The sequence below is a fragment of the Hyperoodon ampullatus genome (genome assembly GCF_949752795.1).
Source record: "Hyperoodon ampullatus genome assembly, chromosome: 2".
NCBI lineage: Eukaryota > Metazoa > Chordata > Mammalia > Artiodactyla > Ziphiidae > Hyperoodon > Hyperoodon ampullatus.
In genome coordinates, this window is record NC_136915.1 from 34473222 (window position 1) to 34496979 (window position 23758).

Sequence of the window (23758 nt, forward strand, 5' to 3'; positions counted from 1 at the left end):
TCACTCTCTCTGTCTCTCTTTCCCTCTCTCTTTCACACATACACACACATACACAGAGTACAAAACACTTCTGATATTCATTTTTACTTAATGAAGGATCAGGCATTGATGAAAATGGAAGGGATCATCTTATCAAAAAAACTCATTTTCCAAAAGAGTGAAAAGAAGCCTAGGGATGTTAATTGTCCACTGTCATTCTGCGATGACAAGTCAATAAGAATATACCATTTAATTAACAAACTGTAAAAATAAGATCATTATCATAGTTAAGTATTCCAATTAGAGCTCCAAGTGCTTCCTTCAATTTGGCTTCAACACTCTGTCCTGAGATATCAAAATGTAATGCTTTCTGATAGTCTCCCAATCTACCTCAGCTTTCCCATTCCTGACAAAGAACAGATAGGCTGAACCAAAGCTGCAGAGAAATAGCAACAACAGTATCTGATATTACTGAGTACTTCACTGTGCGCTAGATACTGTGCCAGGCACTTTCTACCAACTATCTAATTTAATCCTCAAGACAACCCAGTAGGGGAGAAATTATCTTCATTTTATAAATGAGGAAAGAGGTATAAAGTAAACTGCTTAAGATTTCAAAGTGAGCAAATGACAAAGACAGGATAGAGATCTAGGCAATCTGACTGTTGAGCCCACACTCTTTACTACACTAAATTATCAATGTGCATGTGAAATGAAAAAGGAAGAATCAGCTTTTGGGATAAAGTATTAGTTAAGAACTATAATTAAATTAAAGGGGAGGATGTGAGAAGAGAGAAGAAAATGTAAATAAGAGAGGTACCACCCCCACATGATTTAAACTTTTAGTCTCAAAGCTGGCTAGGCTACCAAGTGAGGTTTCCCAGGGTCAGGAGACTTCTTGGGATAGCTCATTCATCAACAGTGGAGATAGCAATTCACACATTCCTGTCAAACTGCTACCACTTCTTTTTTGCTTGCCTAGCTCTTTTTCCTTCTGTAAAAAAACCCCAAAGACAAAAAACCCCTAATTTTATGTGATTTGGTGGGGATGTCTACACTGGGCTCTACCTACCTGGCCATGGAATGCAAAATAATGCCATTTAAAAGCAGCAGATTCCCCTAGACCAAAAGTTTATACGTATGTCCCAAGTTGGACCAACTGTTTTCTGATATGATGTGCATGTTGGAGAGAGCTTTTCTTTCTCTGAGATCATGGTTATAAGGAAGTTTGTAGATTTGGCACTGCTAAATGGAGAACATAACTGAGAATAAGGCCAATGTAGAGCAGGAGATGGAGACACGGGAGTGTTTAAAACTCTGTGTCCAGACACACTCAGCACCAGGTCTTGGGCTTCGCAGTTACACGAGTCACTAATTCCTGTCTCCTCCTATTACCCTCCTCTAACCTGGTCTGGGTTGGGGTCTGGGTTACACTCCCAAAGAGTCTTGACTACTACTCTTCCTTTGACCACGGTACAAACAAACAGACAAACAAATTTCTCCAGAAATTCAGGTCTGGTTTGTGTGTGAGTAAAACAACTCTCTTTAGGTCAGGGAAGGGTTGAAGCAAGCCAAACCTAGTGCAGATTTGCCATGAATGATTCACTACACCTACGGATAAGGCAAAGCTGCTCTAGAGAAATGCTCCCTACACCTTCGTATAAGAGAGGAGTGGGGAGGAAAGACTGCACAATTAGAAAATTCTGATTCATGCCCTCAGTTCCCAACAACGAGAGTGCCTCACCATGTAATTCCCAATTCAATTCTTTAGAAGTGGGTTACTGAGAGCCTTCTATCTCATCTGGTACTTGAGCGAAAAAGAAATCCTCTCAGCTCTGGAAACCCTTATAATAATATTATAATAGTTAATATGTATTCAATGTTTATCATGTATTAAATACTTTACAGGCGCTTTCTCACAGGATATTTCAAACAATTCCATGAGGTGTGCACTATCATTACCCCTAGTTTGCAGATGATGAAAGAGAAACTCAGGAGAAGTAGCTTGTCCAAGGTAGTAAGTGGTAGAAACAGTTCCACTACATGACAGTCTTACTCCAAACCCCATGGTTCTTAACCACATTCCACTATCTCCTAGCAAGTTTCTTCAAGAGTAGAAGGGCAAAGTAGAAATGTTGTCAACCCAAGGAATTACTGAGTACCTTATTCCCCTACCAAATGCAAATGTATTCACCACCTGTCTTGGGGGGTCATCGATAGAATGTTTAAGCACTGAAAGGGATTTCAGAGGCCATATAGTATGAAGGTTTTATATTGTAGATGGCAAAACTGAAGTCCAGAGAGGCTAAGAAACTTGTTCATGATCACGTAAGTTGTTCCTGTAGTCAGGCTGGAGCCCCAGGACTTTCCATCTGATTCTTTTTCACTACGCTATGCTGCCTCCATATGAAAACATTTATTACGCTCATATTATTTGCCAGCCTCCATTTGCTAAGCACTTTTAAGTGGGTTATCTCATTTAATCACTCTACAACTCTGTGAATTTGGTAAGAGAAAAGTAGCACTAGTTTTGGAGCCAGGCTCCCTAGATTCAAATCTAGCTCTGCTACTTACCTGGTGTGTGATGTCTGGCAAATTATAAGACCACTCTCTGGCTTTCATTTCCTCAACAATAAAATGGGTAAGAATAGTAACTACTTCAATGGGTTGTTTTAAGGGTTAAAATAGGTTAATACGTGCGAAGCACTTAAAACGATGCCTGGTATGTGATAAGTGTTAAATGAATGCTGGCTTTTATTTTGATTATTATAGATGAAAAGACTGAGATTAGAGAAATTAAGTAAAATATCCAAGGTCGCTAAGCTAGTAAATAGCAGAGGCAGGATTTAAACCAAATTCCTCTGTCTCCAGAGCCTTCATTATTAATCAGCACATTAATGTCTTCAAATATTTAATCACTCAGTTCTACCATGCTGTCTCTCTTGGTAAAAGAACTGGAGTTGTAAATTTGTGCAAAAAGGAAGAGAAGAGTAAAAACAATAATTTGAGGGTCTCCTCAAATTAAACAATGACTTGCAAGGAAAAGGCCAGGTGGGTAAGAAATCCTAACCTCTAAAGTGGGAGTACCTCAGTGTCTGGCCACTGGTTCTCTTTCTTGGTCCCCACTTTTCTCCCATCAACGATGACTACCAATTTATATCTCTAACCCAAACCTCTGTCCTGAGTTTCATGCTCATATTTTCAACTGCCTTATTCTATAACTCTACTTGGATGCCAAGAGATCTCAAAATGAGTAAATCTAAAACAGAACTCTTGATTTTACTACCCCCTTTCCTCCAGTCATCTCATCTCAGTTAATGGAACCACTTATATAAACCCAAGTGCTGAGACCAAAAAGCCTAGAAGTCACTCTTGGTTCCTCCCTTTCTATTGTCTCTCAAATACAATTAATCAGCAAGTGTTGATGGTTCTTACATCTAATATACCCTAAACCGAACCGTTCCTTACCATTCTGTATTTCTCCCCACTAACACCCTAATCTAAGTGACAGTCAAACTTTGCAGACTACTAAAACAGCCTTCTAACCCTTCTCTCTGCTTCAACTTTTGCCTCCCTACTGTCTATTCTCCACACAGCAACCAGAATGATATGGTTATGTTTTTAAAACTATAAATCAGATCACATCACTCTTATGCTTACATCCTATAACACAAAATAAATCTGAAGTCTTTATGTATTTAACAAAACTTACATGATCCGGAACTTGCTTACTTCTTATAACTCATCTCCTGCCACCCCTCTGCCCTTCATTCACTGGTCTTTCTGTTTCCCAAGCACACCAAGCTGTGTCCCTCTGCCTCAAACACCTTTCACTTTTCTCAAATCTTTAATAGTTGTTTGCTGAAATATCACCTCCTCAGAGAGGCATTCCTAGACTACCCTATCTAAAATAGCCTCCTAGATCCTGCTCCCTTATTATCCTTACCTTTTATCACTGCCTAAATTTTCTTTCTTTTTTCCATGTAATGCGTATGTCTTTTCCAACCAGAATATGAGCTCCATGAGAGTTTTACTGAACAAAGGAAAAATCTCCACTTATTAAATGGGTGCCAGGAATTGATAAATGCTTTATCATGTTACCCCATTTAATCCTCAACCATGTGTGGCAAAGTTTATTAACGATGTGGCAGGTGAGGCAACTGAAATTCACGGTTAAAAGTCAAGGTAAAGCAACTTATCATTGGCCACACAACTAAACTAGTAAGTGCCTGGGCTAATATTATAAAGCCAGGTCTCCAATTCTAAACCCAGGCATGCTGCAAGTGTTCTGTGCTTAGTTAAGATTTCTTTTTAAAATATTTATAAACAACCAGTCACAAAGATCTTTCATATGCTAAGACTGTGGGACTACTGAATAGGTTAGGGTTCATTTGTTTGAACTAACAGTGATCTGAGCAAGCTCTGAACTTCAATGTAGATCAGCAGGTCTAGAATCTAATCATAGTTCATGCCCTCTGGTGGCAGGTAACAGAACAGCACTCATACCAGGAAACACATGAATGGGCCCTACTCCTTACCCCGCCATTGTCCTATATAGTAATTCTAAGCTTTATGAAGTTATTAGACTCTATGGCTGTCAAGATGATTCCCAAATCATTCTCTCCTCCCAGAGGAGCTTTACATACATGTACACATACATGTACAGAAACATGCCACCAATTCACTGTACAACTTTGGACAACTAACTTCCCTTTCCCTATTTCTGTATTTGTCAGATGATGACACTGAACTAAAGCAGTGATTCCAAACTGAGGTTGGGTGGGCTATCTAATTTTACCCCAAGAGTGACAGAAACGAGAACTGGAAGAGAGGTGCTGAACAAACTGTCTTCCCTGAGGAAGAACTGAATGTTCAGTCAGGTTGTATTTGGGAAGGACTGTTAGAATTCCTTTTGCTTCTGCCAGGATGCTGTCACCACTTCAATGCTCCACTCTTATATACACGCTCAAACACAAGTTAATTCAGATTTATTTAATTGGGGGTGGGGTTATGGCTAGTCTTGAGATAGGTGTACGTATAGATGGGTCTGGCATTACTTAATGTCAGGGGCCTTGCAGAGAAGAGAGTTTGGTGAATATTTTTAAAATTATCTTTGTAAAATGAGTATTTAAGATACCATAGTTAAAGTTACTTCTCTCTAAAATTTCATCCCCCCTCCCAAATTTCTATAAACAGAATTCAAATTTCCATAACCATAAATGAGATACGCATCTTTTAAAACCCCCCTTTTTACTGACAGGCCCTGGAAGCTATTTAGCGTAAGAGAAGACTGATCAGTGTCAGGAACATAAGAGGGTTCCTTTCAAGTCAATGTCCCACATAGACATCAGAGCATATGACTAAGTTTGCTGAGCAGGCTGTTTGTCCTGGGATCCTGACACACTTGACTAGAGGCCTCACCAGAGGCCAGCTTTGCTCTAGCCTAGGGACTCTCAAACTTGGACACTGAAATTACCTGGGGAGCATTAAAGAATACATCATCCCACTCCCAGAAATTCAGATTTAATTGATCTGAGGTAAGGCCTAGGCACTGAAATTTTTGAGAGCTCCCTAGGTGATTCTAACTGGCAGCCATGTTTGAGAATTAGTGATCCAGACAGCCCTGTTTAGAAGAAATAACCTCAGTCTAAGTATAGAATGAACCAGTAAAACAAGGGGATGTGAGGAAAAGGTTGACATCACCTGAGAATCATTTTGCCTTTTCACCTTTTTTCCCTGGAGGACTCTGCAAAGTAGTAACCAATGTTCCTATGTGAACAGAACACACACACATACACACACACACAAACCACACAAGATTTTAATGGAGAAGAATGCTCTTTAGAGCAATGCTTCCCAAATACAGACCAACTGTGTTAGAGTCTCGGGAGAGCCATTTACCATGCAGAATCCCAAGCCCCATTACCTAGAAATTCTGATTCAGCAACTCTGGGGAGAAGTCCAGAGGAGGCCTGGGGAACATGAACACACACACATATATATGTATAATCATACATAAATTATTTAAAACTTTTTATCTTGAAAAATTTTAAAGCCAGAGAAAAGTAGCAAAAAACAATACAAGAACAAACTATGTACCCTTCACCTAAATTCAGCAACTAATAACACTTCACCACAATTGCTTTCCATCTATCTACACACACTTTTTCCTCTGAACTATGTGAAAGTTAGAGACATCATGATATAGACTTCACCTCTACATACGTCAAGATATTTGTCCTCAGAACAAGGACATTCTCCTTGAGAACTGCAATATTATCATATCCAATACATTTAATTAAAAATATCTTCAACTGTCCCCGAGTCTTTATAGGTGTTTAATTTTTAAAATACATCAGGGATGACATATTGCATTTGGTTGTCAAGTTTCTTTAGTCTCCTTTAATCTAGGATAGTCCAGTTGCCTTTTGTTTTTCATGAAATTGTTACTTTTGAAGAGTCTGGCCTGTTTTATAGGACGTCCCACAATTTGGATGTTTTCTGATTGTTTCCTTATGATTACATTCATGCTAAACAGTTTTGACAAAGATATTACACAAGGGATGTTGAGTACTTCTCATTTCATTGCTTCAAGCAGTATATAATGTCAGTTTGTCTAATTATTAATGAAACTGAATTTGATCACTTATTAAGGAATGACTGACAGATTTTTTCATTGTAATTTCCCCTTGTAATTTTTTTTTTTTTTTTTTTTTTAACGGCACGCGGGCCTCTCACTGTTGTGGCCTCTTCCGTTGCGGAGCACAGGCTCCAGACGCGGAGGCTCAGCGGCCATGGCTCACAGGCCCAGTTGCTCCGTGGCACGTGGGATCCTCCCGGACCGGGGCACGAACCCGTGTCCCCTGCATCGGCAGGCGGACTCTCAACCACTGCGCCACCAGGGAAGCCCTCCCCTTGTAATTAATAGATAATCAGTGGGGAGAAACTTTGAGCCTGTGTGAATATCCTGTTCTCCAATAAGATTTTTTTGTCTTCGTTTGAGCATTCATTGATTATCCTGGTCTGAATCCATTAAAATGGTGGTTGCCAAAATGTAATTTTCTATCATTCTTTATATTTGTTAGCTGATATTCTATAAAGAACTTTCTCTGCAACTTTAATTTTTTTTCCTTGTGTATCATTAGGGACCCATGAGGCTATTACTATTGTTCTTCTATTTTTATTAATCTCTTTGATGGTCATATTTTTCCAATTTTGGCTAGTCAGAGTCCCTTTAAACTGGCTCCTGTATCCTTCTGATATGTACCCATCATTCTTTGAGACTTCTTTGCTTTCTGGCATAAGATCTTCCAGATTCATCTTACATTTTCTCTGTTGCTCAGTCTTGGAATCAGCCATTGCTCCAAGGAGCCATGATTCCTTTTAGTGGAGAATGGGATTTAGAAATCAAATCAAGGTGCTCCCATTGCTACTGAGGAGTCACTGTTTCCAGGCCTTTTCAATAGAGCTTGGAATATATACATACGCATACATATACATGTATTACCTTAGACTATATACATATATATACGTATATATTCTAAGTGAATAAGTATTATATTAATATATATGTATATTTTAATACATATTAATATATACTTATATACTTATTTTAAGTTAAGAGTTCATAACATACCTCCAATTCAAATCCTACACTGCAAGGGTTCTTCTTCATCTTTTCCACCCCATACTTGTATCTTATTTACTCATTTGCTCTATCTTCAATACATGCAAAATAGTTTCAGATTATTAGGGCAAAACCACTAACATTGTTAAGAAAAAGTCAGAATTTCTTTGCAGTTCCATTTTCCTTTGAAATATGTCCCATTGCGGGTATACTGTGAAGGTTCTGTGTTCAAGCTGTTTGAACTCTTTTTTCAATGTGGTTATTATATCCATTTGATACAGAGTTCAGTTTGTTTCTGTTTATAGTGAATTTTAGGATATGGCTTGTTCATCTTTTTTTTTTTTGGTTTAATTTTATGTATTAAGTAAGACATTTATATAATTCAAAAGTCAAAAGAATATAAAAGGGTATTTTTAGAGAAGTCTCACTCTCATTTCTATGCTTTCCACCTTATTCCCAGACACTCCCAATAGGTAACCTTTTCATTATTTTCTGGTTTTAATGGTCCTGTGTTTCTTTTTATAAAGTTAAGTATACAAAATATATGTAAGTTCATGTACATTAATATATATGTGCATGTGTGTGTATACACATATATTTCCCCTTCTTTTTCAAAAGTAAATGGCATTAAGTACATTCACATCAATGTGTAACCATTACCACCATCCATCTCCAGAACTTTTTCATCTTCCCCAAATGAAACTCTGCCCATTAAACAGTAACTCCCCATTCCCCTCTCCCCTTTCCCAGCTCCTTGCAACCGCCATTCTATTTTCTGTCGCTATGAATTTGCCTATATTTGGTACCTTGTATAAGTGGAATCATACAGCATTTGTCATTTTGTGACTGGCTTATTTCATTTATAATAGCATAATATCTTTAAGATTCATCCACATTGTAGCATGTGTCAGAATCTTCTTACTTTTTAAAGCTGAATAATATTCCACTGTGTGTATATACCACATTTTATTTATCCATTCTTCTGTCAATGGACACTTGGGTTGTTTTGACCTTTTGGATATTGTGAATAATGCTGCTAAATATAGGTATACCAATATCTCCTTTAGTCCCTGCTTTCTATTCTTTTGCCTATCTACCCCAAAGTGGAATTGCTAGATAACATGTAATTCTATTTTTAACGTCTTTGAGGAAACATATTGTTTTCCATAGTGGCTGTACCATTTTACATTCCCAATACACAATACACATGGTTCCAGTTTCTCCACATCCTCACCAACACTTGTTATTTTCTATTTATTTGATAATAGCCATCCTAATGGGTGTGAAGTATTATCTCATTGTGTTTTTGATTTGTATTTCCCTAAGTGATTACTGATGCTGAGCATTTTTTCATATGCTTATTGGCTATGTGTATATCTTCTTCAGAGAAATGTCTATTCAAGTCCTTTGCTTATTTTTTAATCAGGTTGTTTATTTGCTGTTGTTCAACTGAAGGAGTTTTAAAAAATATATTCTGGGGCTTCCCTGGTGGCGCAGTGTTTGGGAGTCCGCCTGCCGATGCAGGGGACACGGGTTCGTGCCCCGGTCTGGGAGGATCCCACATGCCGCGGAGTGGCTGGGTCCGTGAGCCATGGCTGCTGAGCCTGTGCGTCTGGAGCCTGCGCTCCGCAACGGGAGAGGCCACAACAGTGAGAGGCCCGCAAACCGCTAAATATATATATATATATATATATATATATTCTGGATATTAACCCCTTACCAGATATATGATTCGCAAATATTTTCTCCCATTCCATGAGTTCCCTATTCACTCTGTTAAAAGTGTCCTTTGATAAAATTTTAAATTTTGATGCAGTCAAATTTAACTATTTTTTTCTTTTGTTGCCTGTGCTTTTGGTGTCATATCCAAAAATAACTGCCAATTCCAACGTCACGAAGCTTTCCCCCTATGTTTTCTTCTAAGAGTTTTACAGTTTTAGCTCCTACATTTAGGTTGTTGATCCATTTTGGGTTAGTTATTGTATAATGGTGTAAGGTAAAGGTCCAACTTCATTCTTTTGCATGTGGATATCCAGTTTTCCCAATACTATTTGTTGAATCGGACATGTGATTTTGAAAAAATAGCTTTAGTGAGATGTAACTCAATTTATACTTTTAAATATCCGATTCAGTGGTTTTTAGAGTTATGAAACATCATTCTATCTAATTTTAGAACATTTTCATCACTCCTCCAAAAAGAAAACCCATATCTATTAGCTGCCACCCCCCCTTGTCCCTTCATCCCAATCCCTGGAAACCACTAACCTACTCTCTGCCTTTTTGGATTTGCCTATTTTCTCCCATCATGTGGGCTATCTTTTCACTTTCTTGATAGTGTCTTTGGAAGCACAAAAGCTTTTAATTTTGAAGCCCATCTATCTAGTTTTTCTTCTGTTGTTTGTGCTTTTGGTGCCATATCTAAGAAACCACTGCCTAATCCAAGGTCATGAAGATTTACTCCCATGTTTTCTTCTAAGAGTTTTATAGTCTTAGCTCTTACATTTAGGTCTATTATCCACTTGGAGTCAATTTTTGTATATGGTGTGGAGGTGGAGTCCAACTTCATTCTTTTGTATGTAAATATCCAGTTGTCCCTGTGCCAGCTGTTGAAAACCCCTACTGAATTATCTTAGCACCCTTGTTGAAAATCAACTGAGCATAAATGTATGGGTTTATTTCTGGACTCTCAAATCTAATCCTCTTATCTATAAGTCTATGTTCAATTTATGCCAGTACCACAATGTCTTGGGTACTGTTGCTTTGTAGTAAGTTTTGAAATCGAGAAATGTGAGTCCTCTGCAGTGTGCTGATTTTTGCTGAAGTTCATATGACTTTCTTCCTTAGCTATTTTAATATGGTGAAGTCCATTAATGATATTTCTGAAGTTAAATATTCTTTTCATTCCCAGAAAAAAAAAAAAACGCTACTTTGTCTTGATGAATTGCTGCTGTAAATATGTTGAACTCTAAATCCTAATGTTTTATTTAGGTGTTTTGTAATAATATTCACATGAGGCTGTGTGTGTGTGTGCGCACGTGTGTGTGTGTTTAAATCAGGGTTAAGTATCAAAGTTCTACCTGCTTCATAAAAAGAATTTGGATATTTTCCTTTTTCTATGATCTAGAAGTGCACTGTCTAGTATGGTAGCCACCAACCACATAGGTTTTTAACTTTAAATTATAATTAAAATAAAATTAAATATTCAGTTCTTTAGTTGCAGTAGACACATTTCAAGTGCTCTACAGACACATGTGGCTGGTGACTACCATACTGGACAGCAAAGACATAAAACATTTCTATCATCACAGAAAGTTCTGTTGGGTATCACTGAAGTACAACAACTTAAGTAGCATTGAGATTATCTGGTCTTCAAGGTTTTGTAGGATTTCCCTCTAAAATAATCTGCATGCAGTACTGTGATGTAAGTGCTTTGAAAACATATGTGATGCTCCTAGGGTCAATTTTGACAAACAGTATTTTCCTATTTCACCTAGCCTTCCTAGTTTACATAGAGTTATTCCCCACCTTTGTCATTTCTACTTTTGTGTATCTGTGCTTATTCTTTTTTTTTCTTTATTAGGCTAACTAGTGGTTTGTTATTTTGTTGAGGTTTTCTCCAAAGAAACAGTATTTTGATTTACTGCTTTTCTATTTTCTACCACATTAATCTCTCTTTCTATCTTTATTTTTTCTTCTACTTATTTCTCCTTTGTAGTTGCTTTGGAGTGTAACTTTTTCTAGTTTTTTTAATTGGGAATTTAAATTCGTAATATTTATCCTTTCATTTTTCTTTATGTCAGGTATTTAAGGCTATAAATTTTCTTCCAACCACTGCTTTAATTATATCTCAAAATTCTGATGTGATGTTTATTATCATTATGTTTTAGGAATTTAAAATTTTTGGTTTATATTTCCATTTTTCAAACAGAAGTTGTTTAAAGAGTTTTAAATTTCAAGGTGGAAGGGCATTTACCAGGGTATAAAGTTTGATATGCATACATACATACACACACACACATATGATCTATCTTATTCATTAAAGTCTTCAACCCCTTTACTTTTTGTTCTCTTGGCCTGTCTTGTCTTGAGAGAGGTGTGTTAATTCTCCATTAGTGTGTTTGTCTGTGTCTCCATGCATCTACCATAATTTCTATTTTATTAATTCTACCATGTCTAATAACAGAATTATAACCTCTGCTATTATATTGTTTGAAGTTCCTTCATATATCCTTGATCATCCCTTTATTTTTAGCTGTTCTGACTCACTTTACTTTAGGTATGTCTCCTGTACAGAGTATAAAGTTGGGTTTGACTTTGAGCACCAATCTGAAATATTTTTCTTTTAATAGGTGAGTTAAAACCATTTACATTTATTAATATAAGTTACACATTTGGTCTCAACTCTGTCACATGTTTTATTTACTGCATTCTCCATATTTAGTTCATCTCTTTGTGTCATCTGTTTCTTGATCTTTTTGTTCCTTTGGTATTTAGGAAGTTCTGGAATTTTGTTTTAGTAGTTACCTTTATACTAACACATGTTATAATGTCCTTAATTCCCTTATTTCCTCACTTAGGCTTCTACTATTTGGTTTATCAGTTTTAAGTGATACCCGGGACCCCATCTACAGATATGACAGGAGGAAAGGGGCTTGCTTTCTGGCTGCATTGTGTTGGCTTGGCAGGCTCCTGCAGCACCCCATCTTCCCTATGGCCCAGGTCCAGGAGCGCAGGGCAGCCCGTAGCAGCACCACCCTCCCCATCTTAAGTGGTTCTGTAGAAGAGTTTCTCCAGAGACACACCTCTCCATGAACAGCTTTCTCAGCACCCTGGAGGACAGAGTTCTAGCAAGTTCCACTGCTGTGGCACCACAGTGATTTCTCTCATCCAGTGAGCCACAGCTGTGCCCCCTCCAACAAGGTCTACATCTCAGCCCTGAGATGGGGGAAGGGAGGCTCTTCCTTGGGCGCTCTCTCTGCCCCAGTGTAGTGGCTTCTCCTTACGTCTGCGCTTCTTATATTCTTTAGAGTTCTCTTGCCTTTTGACTAGCCAATCCCTCACTCCAATCCTCTGTTATAGTTAACATGTATATTAAACTTTCTGTGTTTAAACTGCTGTGTGGGTTCTCTTTCTTCACTGGACCCAGACTGATACCATACTATTCTACTCTTGTCCCTACCTTTGTTTTTGTCTTAGATTGATCACCTGTTGTTTGGATGGAGCTCTTTCCATAATTGATTCCTTAGGAAGGGCTTGGGGTCACAGTATTTCCTGAGTTCTTGCATGTTGAAAACTCTTTCAGTATAATCTCAGGACTTGAAAAAACAGCTTGTCTAGATATAAAACCTGTCTTTTCATTTTCTTTCCTTGAATTTCTTAAAAATGCTGCTCCATTTAGTCTTGCTTTGTATCTTGCTGTTGAGAAGTATGATGCAAACCTGACTTTCTTTCCCTTGTGAGTAATTTGGCCTTGTTGCTGGAGGCGTAGATGAATTTTTCTTTATTCTTAGAGTATAATAGTTTTACTGGAATATGTCTTAGAGTTGACCAATCTAGACCAATTTTTCCAGGAATAAGGTAGGCCCTTTCAATATGAAGGTTTACGTGTTCTTTAATTTTTGGAAAATTTTCTTATATTACAATTTTAAGTACTAATTCTGTTTATCTTCTTCAGGGACTCCAAATATATATGTACACATATATATATACACATTGGGTCTTTGTTGACTATGTTCTATATCTAACAGTTCCTTTCTGATACTTTTAAACCTTCTCTAATATTTATTTTTATTTCTCTTCTCAATGTCCCTTATTATATTTCCAGTTGAATCTACTGTCCCAGTGGGTCCTGGAATTGAGTCTTCAACTGAGATTATTTTTCTTTCAATTTTTTTCTTGAGTTTGAACAATTCTATTTTCACATCTTCCTGTCTATTGTGCATTTCTAGTCTGACTTAAAATTTTTGATTCAAGGTATTTTTTCATATCTGTCAATACTTATTTAATTTGAGATGGGTTATTGTGCAACGGTTTTCCTCTGGCTATTCACTGATTTTGGCTGTAGAATTTTCAATAGTTAAAATGGTTTTATCCTCTATTTCTGTTTTTCTTCACGTAGAAGCTTTTTATAGATGTTGACTGCTGTTTCCTAATCCTTTGAAATGTCTTATATTTTTCTGGGCTTGCAAAAAACAGGATGTTCCATTTTGGCAGGGATCTTGGGTCATGAGTTTTCTGTTGGCATAGTGAAATGCAGTTTCTTTAGTAGATGAGCCTATTTGGGATGGGATGGGAAGGTTTGTATGTCTTTTGATTTTATGATTATCTTTTGTTCCTGCATAACTCTGAATCACTACACATGGTTTCCTTCTTTTCCTTCAATATTATAGCTACCTCTCCCACAAAGGTAGTTGTCTTCCCAAGACTGCTATCTCCTGTCCCTCATTCTTTTAGTTCACTCTCTTTCTTCTGACTCTCCAGTAGCCAAGGCTCTAATCAAGTAGCTCTTAGCTTTCTTTCAGTATTTCCCACTCTGGATGGGACTGTCTTTTTCTGGGGGTGATTTTGGCTGTGTTAGGCTCCCATTGCCCTCTCCCTGTTTAATGTAGTTTCTACCTACATAAAACTCTTCATTCTGGCATGGGGTGGGTACTAGCTCTAGTGGTTTCAGATCTTTATATCTGAACATGTAGACAACATGTTACTGAAATCTGTGGTATTCTTTTTTTTTTTTAACATCTTTATTGGAGTATAATTGCTTTACTATGGTGTGTTAGTTTCTGCTTTATAACAAAGTGAATCAGCTATACGTATATATATATATCCCCATATCCCCTCCCTCTTGTGTCTCCCCTCCCACCCTCCCTATCCCACCCCTCTAGGTGGTCACAAAGCACCGAGCTGATCTCCCTGTGCTAGGCAGCTGCTTCCCACTAGCTATCGGTTTTACATTTGGCAGTGTATATATGTCCATGCCACTCTCTCACTTTGTCCCAGCTTACCCTTTCCCCTCCCTGTGTCCTCAAGTCCATTCTCTAATAGGTCTGCGTCTTTATTCCCATCCTGCCCCTAGGTTCTTCATGACCATTTTTTTTCCTTTTAGATTCCATATATATGTGTTAGCATACGGTATTTGTTTTTCTCTTTCTGACTTACTTCACTCTGTATGACAGACTCTAGGTCCATCCACCTCACTACAAATAACTCAATTTCGTTTCTTTTTATGAAACGGAAAAAGCCCTTTTTATGGCTGAGTAATATTCCATTGTATATATGTGCCACATCTTCTTTATCCATTCATCTGTCGATGGATACTTAGGTTGCTTCCATGTCCTGGCTATTGTAAATACAACTGCAATAAACATTGTGGTACATGACTCATTTTGAATTATGGTTTTCTCAGGGTATATGCCCAGGGTATATGCCCAGTGGGATTGCTGGGTTGTATGGTAGCTCTATTTTTAGTTTTTTAAGGAAACTCCATACTGTTCTCCATAGTGGCTGTATCAATTTACATTCCCATCTGTGGTATTCTTTTTTTTTTTTTTTTTTTTTTTTGCACTACACGGGCCTCTCACTGTTGTGGCCTCCCCGTTGCGGAGCACAGGCTCCGGACGCACAGGCTCAGCGGCCATGGCTCACGGGCCCAGCTGCTCCGCGGTACGTGGGATCTTCCCGGACCGGGGCATGAACCTGTGTCCCCTGCATCGGCAGGCGGACTCCCAACGACTGCGCCACCAGGGAAGCCCCATCTGTGGTATTCTTGACTCCTGGTTATGTTTAGGCATGAGTTATGGGTGGTTTGATTTTCTTTCCTTTTGGTCTGTATGTTTCTGGAGAATTTATGGAAAGATTCTGATTTAGATAGTCACCATTATCCCTGGGAACTTACATATTTTAATAGCCTATCAAGATGCTTCTAAACAATGATTCATAAAGTAGGTTGAGAATCTTACGGTACTATGCAGCTACAAAAAGGAATGAGGAACATCTTCATACAACTAAGAAGTCATCTTTAGGATATATTGCTAAATGAAAAAAGTAAGATTGAGGAAAGTATGTATAATATGCTGTCATTTATATAAGAAGACAAGGAATACATATGTATGTATGTACACACACACACTCACATGGATATATTTGCTTATTTTTTAAAAAATGGAGTATAAACTATGAAATTAAAAGGAAGTGGTTACCCTATAGCAGAAGAAAGGGATAAGGTGAAGGGGATTTCTCTGAATATACTCTGTTTTATAGATTTCACTTTAAGAATGATTTATATATATATGACGCCAAAGATGGGATAATTCAAGAATAAGGATAGTTAGTACAACGGAGTGAAACACATCAGTTATATATGAATCTTTGAGTTTATGATACTAAACAACAACAACAACAATAACACTATCCATAAATAATTTTGGAGGATGATGGTAATCCAATTTATTATTTTGAAAATTGGTAAATAAAGAAAAGAATCAAGCATTTAAACTGTCTTTCCTGCATGAACTGTACTTTAGGATAACCAAATAGTTGATGAAAGTTTATTTTAATAGACATGTTCCATTTAATTTATGTGGACCGAATGATAATATTAAAATTTCCCATTTTGCAAGCATAATGAAGTGATGGGTCTAAATCAGGGGCCAGCAAACTATAGCCAGAAGGCTGGCCATCTGTTTTTGTAAATAAAGCTTTATTGGAGCACATCCTTGCCCATTTGTTTATGTATCATCTATGGCTGCTTTCACATTACAAGGACAAAGCTGACTAGTTACAACGGAGAAGGTATGGCCCATAAGCCTGAAATATTTACTATCTGACTCTTTAAGAAAATCTGTCACCCCCTGCTCTAGACCACAAGCAGTAATGGCTGCTACATTATAAAATGAGAGACAACCAGACCATATATGCTTCCTAATGAAGACCACCACCTATGAAATATTCTTATGAAAAAATTGAACCTTAACCTGATCAAGCCTCTAGATCTAGTTACCAATTTCTAGGAAGATAGGACAGAGAAACATGTTAAATGATACCACAGAGATACAATCAGCAAAATCTAATTGTGGGAAAATTTAAAGACAAATGACTTAGGTTTTTCAACAAATAAATTGCAAGAAAAAATAAGAGAGAGAAGGAGAACCCATAGACTAAAAGAGACTTAAGGGACATATCAACCAACTGCAATATGTTGATTTTATTTGGATCCTGATTCAAAGAAAATGGAATAAAGAGAGAGAGAAAGAGGGAGACAGATAGACAGATAGACAGACAGTAGGGAAAATTTAAACACTGAGTAAATATTGATATTAAGGAATTATTATTTACATGTGATAATGTTATTATGATTATGCTTTTAAAATATTAAAATATATATAATGAGAGATACATACTAAATATTTAACGATAAAATACTATGTTTAGGCAATTGGGCAGGAGCAGGCAGGGAGTGTGTATAGGTACAAAGAAAACAAGATTGACTATCAAGGATAAAGGATACATGGACATTCACTGTGCTATTTTTTTCTACTTTTGTATACATTTGAAAGTTTACATTACAAATAATTTTTTTAATGGAGGAAAATGTTAAATAACCACCTGGGGAGGTCTTTCAAATGATACTGTCCTGTAATGTTCATTTAATTTAGCACAGCCTCCTGAAGGGAACATAGCCTATAAGCCATCTCTCTCTATCCTCTGTTGAGACTCACTGCAGTAGCGATTAATAGTAACTGATGAGATAGGCTAAATCATTCAGGTATATTGAGGCAAAAAAAGGTGAATCTGATCTTGAGGAGAAAAATACAGTGGGGTTATTAGTTTAAGTAAAATAATGCATTTTACTTAATAATTGATTCAAGGTGAGAAAATTCCAAGGACCAAGTAAAAATTTAGGGGAAAGGAGATAATGGATCTTTGTAATAGTCATCCTTTCTACTGGGAGATTTTTCTCTCACTTCCTGTTATCACTGTAGGATTTGGTGAAAACTCTATGGTTTTTTGAGGCAAGTTAAATGTCAAGATTTCCTTCCATTCTTTTTCTCAGGGTAAAGGGGAAGTGACAAAGAAGGATGAAATGTGTGGTTTCTTGTTAGAAAAAGAAGAGCTTGAGAGAAACTTGGGTACCATAAGTTAATGTAGAATGGATAGGTCCAGATTTTTCAGGTCATTTCATTTTAGGTGGGCCTTTTCTTTTGGACCATATGAAAAAAGAAGGGATAGGCAGAGGACCCTATGTTTTTCTTTAACAGGATGTACAATTTGGGGAAGATAACTAATGGGCTAGGGAGAGCTTGGGTCTAGTTACTCACCCAGTGGGGGCTGCAGCATACCCCCATTCTTCTCACAATTCCCGATAGGCTGGATTTCAGCTGAGTCAACCAGACGCCAGAAGTCATTCTTGTTGTCGCTGCCATCAAGGCGAAGGCGGAGGCGAGCGCCTGTCAGTCCAACTACTGTGGCAATACAGGTAGATGTGGTGTTCCTGGGATCCTGTGCTTCCAATTTCATACTGATCTTGAACTCGTTGCTTGGAGGTGTGTAGGACTGAGGAGAACAAGCCATGGGGATTAGGTGAACTAAGAATAAACGGCATTTTCAATAAGGATATTAAGAGATGGAACCTGAAAGTTTACGCTTTGGACTCAAACTGGTTACAGCTGGGTCAGGAACAACCCCCCTGAATTATTCCCTAGTACTTAGGAAGGGTTTCATACAAAATAAACACTGAAATGTAAAATGAAAGGGAAAAAATTACTTTCCACTGAAGCATCAAATATTGACTCACCAGTAAGAAAAGGACAAGAATGTCTCAAGTGGCCCTTGCTTAAATGCTGTTTTTTATTCTATTGTCTCCAAATCCTTAACCCTCCAGGTTTTCTTAACATTTTCTTTTTAGCAATCATCCTATTAAACTATCATATCCTTAGTGTCTCTTCATGGAGCATTTCAGTGTATTGGTTTGTATGTCTACTACACAGACTAACCATTGGCAGTTGATTTTTTTTTCTTACTTTGACATTAACTTATAAATCAATTCCTATTTTTTAAAATAACTTTTAGCTATAATTGACATACAATAAACTATACACTTTGGTAAATACCGACATATGTATACACTCATGACACCATATACATCACGTACACCCTGGAAAACATCACCACAATCAAGATAAGGAACATGGACACACTCTCAAGTCTTGCATATCCTTTTATAATCTCTCTGTCTAGCTCTTCCCAGACCCCTCTTTCCAGGCAAACATTGCTTTACTTTCTATCAGTGTAGACTGGTTTGCATTTCTAGACTTAAATGGAATCACAGAGAATATACTCTTTTTTGGGGTCTACTTTCTTTCACTCAGCATAACTATTCTGATATTAATCCATTTGTTGAACGTATCAATAATTCATTATTTTGTTAAGACCACATTTTTTTAGAGCAGTTTTAGGTTCAAAACTTAGCAAAATTGAGAGGAAGGTACAGAGCTTTCCCATAAACATCCTGCCATAACAGGTGCGTCTCCCCTATTATCAACATCCCCTACCACATTTCTTAAAACTGATGAACCTGCACTGACACATCATAATCACCCAAAGTCCACAGTTTACATTAGGGTTCTCTCTTGGTGTTGTATATTCTATGAATTTGGTCTAATGTAGACATGTATCCATCATTACAGGATCATACAAAATAGTTTAACTGCACTAAAAATCCTCTGTACTTTGCCTACTCATCCACTCAGTCATTGGCAACAACTGGTCTTTTTACTGTCTCCATAGTTTTGCCTTTTCCAGAATGTCATATGGTTGGAATCATACGGTACCTAGCTTTTTCAGATTGGCTTCTTTCCCTTAGTAAACTGCATTTAAGCTTCCTCTATGTCTTTTCATGGCTTGATAGCTCATTTCTTTTTAGGGCTGAATAATATTCCATTGTCTGGCTATACCACAGTTTATTTATCCATTCACCTACTGAAGAACATCTTGGTTGCTTCCAAGTTTTGGCAATTATGAATAAAGCTGCAATAAACATCCATTTTTTGTGTGGACATAAATATTTGACTCCTTTGGGTAAATACCAAGGAATGCAATTGCCAGATTGTACGGTAAGAGTATGTTTAGTTTGTAAGAGATCACCAAACTGTCTTACAAAATGTCTGCAACATTTTGCATTCCCACAAGCAATGAATGAGAATTCCTATTGCTCCACATCCTTGCCAGAACTTGGTGTTATCAGTGTTCTGGATTTTGGCATTACAATACGTATGCAGTGGTATCTCACTGTTGTTTTAATTTGCATTTCTCTGATGACATATGATTTAGAACATCTTTTTTATGCTTTTTTGTCATCTGCCGATCTTCTTTGGTGAGGTATTTGTTAACATCTTTGGCCCATTTTTTGAGTTATTTTTTTGAGTTTTTAAGTGTTCTTTGTATATTTTGGATAACAGTCCTTTGTCAGACATGTCTTTTGCAAATATTTTCTCCCAGTCTGTGGCTTGTCTCCTCATTCTCTTGACAATGTCTTTCATAGAGCATAAAGTTTTATTTTAATGAAGTCCAGCTTATCAATTATTTCTTTCATGAACTGTGCCTTTGGTGTTGTATCTAAAAAGTCATTGCCATACCCAAGGTCATCTTGGTTTTCTCCTATGTTATCTTCTAGGAGCTTTATAGTTTTGTGTTCTACATCTAAGTGTGTGATCTATTTTGAATTAATTTTTGTGAAGGGTGTAAGATCTGTATATAAATTCCCTTTTTTTTTTTTTGCATGCAGCTGTCCAGTTGTGAAGACCTTTGTTGAAAGGACAATCTTTGCTCCACTGTATCGGCATCGTTCCTTTGTCAAAGATAGGATGACTATATTTTTATGGGACTATTTCTGGGCTCTCTATTCTGTTCCACTTACCTATCTGTTTCTTCTTTTGCTAACACCACATTCTCTTTTTTTTTGAGAATTTTAAGCCTTTTAATTAAAACATTAGAAAACTTAAATGCATAATAAATACACTATTTGATCATTTAAGGGGGTCTTAATTTCTATCAAAGAGCATTTCTTTAAACACAACTACAAAAATTTGTAGGCAAGGACATGTGTACTCCTTTCTACCCTAACCATCAAATCTGTGATATGTGAATAGGACAGTCTTTGGGAGGGAGTGTGTGTCAAAGGGAAAAACGCAACACAGGAAAAACAACAATAAAATAGGTCCAAATAACCTATGTTAGTACAGCTCATACTTTATATTTGTACTACACTTTATAGTTTATGAAGTGTTTTCCATTCATTAGATTATATAATCTTCAGAACTCTTTAAGGTAAAATTGTATTGTCCCTGCTGTACCCCTAAGGAAACCACAGCTGGAAAAAATTAAGTGAACTATGGATTATTAAAAGTATTTATAAATAATTATTACTTCAATTATATTGTTAAGAACTGATGTTCTTAAAAGAAAATGCAAGAAGGCCAATGTCTCCTGTCAATCTATGAATTTTCAAAAAAAAAAAAAAAACAATTCAGTTAAACTTTCAGGGATAATAGCCCATTAAGGAAATGGTAAACATGTAGCTACTAATTAGATCTTCCATTGGGATAACTGCTTCATTTTGTTTCACTGGCCAATATATTTGTCTTTTAAAGATAAGTTCTCAAACATAGAAGTCAAATACACTCAATTTTCAGTAAACTGGGCTACTAAGATTTTTTTTTAAGTAAAACGTTTCCTTCCTATGATATAAAATGAATATTACATTTCATTTCTGAAAAGTACAACATTATGAAAAGCCATTTAAAATAGATGACATTCAGAAAGTGTATAAAACTGAGCTTCCTAAGTACTATAGAAAATATGAATTAAAATATAACATGCATTCTGCTCTACTTTTTTTTTTAACATCTATATTGGAGTATAATTGCTTTACAATGGTGTGTTAGTTTCTGCTTTATAACAAAGTGAATCAGCTATATGTATACTTATATCCCCATATCCCCTCCCTCTTGCATCCCCCTCCCACCCTCGCTATCCCACCCCTCTAGGTAGTCACAAAGCACTGAGCTGATCTCCCTGTGCTATGCGGATGCTTCCCACTAGCTATCTATTTTACATTTGGTGGTATATATAAGTCCATGCCACTCTCTCACTTTGTCCCAGCTTACCCTTTCCCCTCCCCATGTCCTCAAGTCCCTTCTCTATGTCTGCATCTTTATTCCTGTCCTGCCCCTACTTTCTTCAGAACCACTTTTTTTTTAGATTCCATGTATATGTACCACATCGTCTTGATTACTATAGCTTTATCAATAAGTCTTGAAGCTGGGTAGTGTCAGTCCTCTGACTTTGTTCTTCTCCTTCAATACCGTTTTGGCTATTCTACATCTTTTACCTCCCCATGTGACCTTTAGAATCAGTTTGTCACTATCCATAAAATAATGTGCTGGAATTTTGATTAGGCTTGTATTATGTATATTAACCTTGTATCCTGAAACCTTCTTACAATTGCTTATTACTTCTAGGTGTTTTGTTGTTGTTATTGTTGATTATTTCAGATTTTCTACATAGACAATAATGTCACCTGCAAACAAAGCCAGTTTTATTTTTTCCTTCCCAATCTGTATATCTTTTATTTCCTTTTCTTGTCCTATTGCTACATTTAGGACTTCCAGTATGATGCTGAAAAGGTGTAGTGAGGGGGAATATTCCTGTTCCTGATTTAGTGGGAAAGCTTCTAGTTTCTCACCATTAAGTATGTTGTTGGCTTTAGGTTTTTTGTAGATATGATCACTCAGCATAACTACTCTAATACTCATCCATACTGCTGAAAGTATCAATAATTCATTTCCTTTCACTGCTGAGTAGTATACCATGCTGATGAACATTTGTTGTGTTTCTAGTTTTTAACTATTACAAATAAATCTATGAACATCCATCTATAAATCTTCGTTGGAAATACACTTTCTTTTCTCTTGGGTAAACATCTGAAAGTAGAATGGATGGGTCATATGGTAGGCATTTGTTTAACTCATATACCAGAAAATGTACTTTTTTACAGTGTATAATTCAGTGAGTTTCAGTATATCCACAGAGTTGTGCAAATATCACTCCATCTAAATTTGGAACATTTTCATCAATCCCCCCTGAAAGGAACCCCATACCCATTAGCAGTCTCTCCCCAATCTCCCCTTAACCCAATGCCTGGAAACCATTAATCTACTTTCTGTTTCTGTGGATTTGCCTATTCTGGAGGTTTAATATAAATAAAATTACACAATATGTGAGTGTCTCCTTTCTTCACTTGGCACAATGTTTTCAGGTTGAATCTATGTTGTAGTGTTTATCAGTACTTCATTTATTTTCATTGCTGAATAACATTCCATTGTAGTGGATATACTACATTTTTTGCTTATCAATTCATCAGTTCATGGACATTTGGGTTGTTTCCTCTTTTTGGCTTTTATATATAATTATGCCACAAACACTTGTGTATCAATTTTTGTGTAATCATATGTTTTTATTTCTCTTGGGTATGCACCTAGGAGTGAGATTGCTGGGTCATATGCTAATTCTACGTTTAACATTCTGAATAACTTCCAAACTGTTCTCTAAAGTGGCCACAGAATGTTATAACCTCACCAGCAACATATGAGGGTTCCAATTCTCGATATCCTCATGAACACTTGTTATCGTCTGCCTTTTTGATATCAGCTATTCTAGTATTTGTGAAGTGGTATCTCACTGCAGTTTTGATTTACATTCCCCTAAAGACTAATGATATTAAGCATCGTTTATGTGTTTATAGGCCATTTGTATATATTTGGAAAATATCTATTCAAATTCTTTGCCAATTTAAAAATGAAATTATTTGTCTTAACTGTTGAGTTGTTCATCATATCTTCTGGATACAAGTCCCTCATCAGATCCATGATTTGGAAATATTTTCTCCCAAAAGGCAGCTGGGTCTTTTCATTTTATTGATAGTGTCTTGGGAAGCACAAAACCTTTTAATTTTGATAAATTTTGAAGTTCAATCTATCTATAATACTTTTTCTTCTGTTTTATGCTTTTAGTGCCATATCAAACCATGGCCTAATCCAAGGTCACAAAGATTACTCCTGTGTTTTCTTCTAAGAGTTTTATAGTTTTAGCTCTTATGAC

The 23758-nt window shown here is 36.7% G+C and overlaps 1 protein-coding gene across 6 annotated transcripts in view; it reads right to left on the reverse strand.

Annotated features, from left to right (window-relative positions):
- Positions 1-23758, reverse strand: part of SCMH1 (Scm polycomb group protein homolog 1) — a gene marked incomplete at its 5' end in the record, with an annotated part of 141436 nt that overhangs the window by 102821 nt on the left and 14857 nt on the right. For 5 of the 6 annotated variants that reach the window (XM_079696794.1, XM_079696790.1, XM_079696789.1 and 2 more), the window contains one exon: positions 17920-18154. In XM_079696794.1, the coding sequence (XP_079552920.1) occupies positions 17920-18118 (199 nt within the window). Of the gene's footprint in view, positions 1-17915; positions 18155-23758 lie in introns of those variants that run through there. The other variant, XM_079696793.1, reaches the window with a different exon arrangement.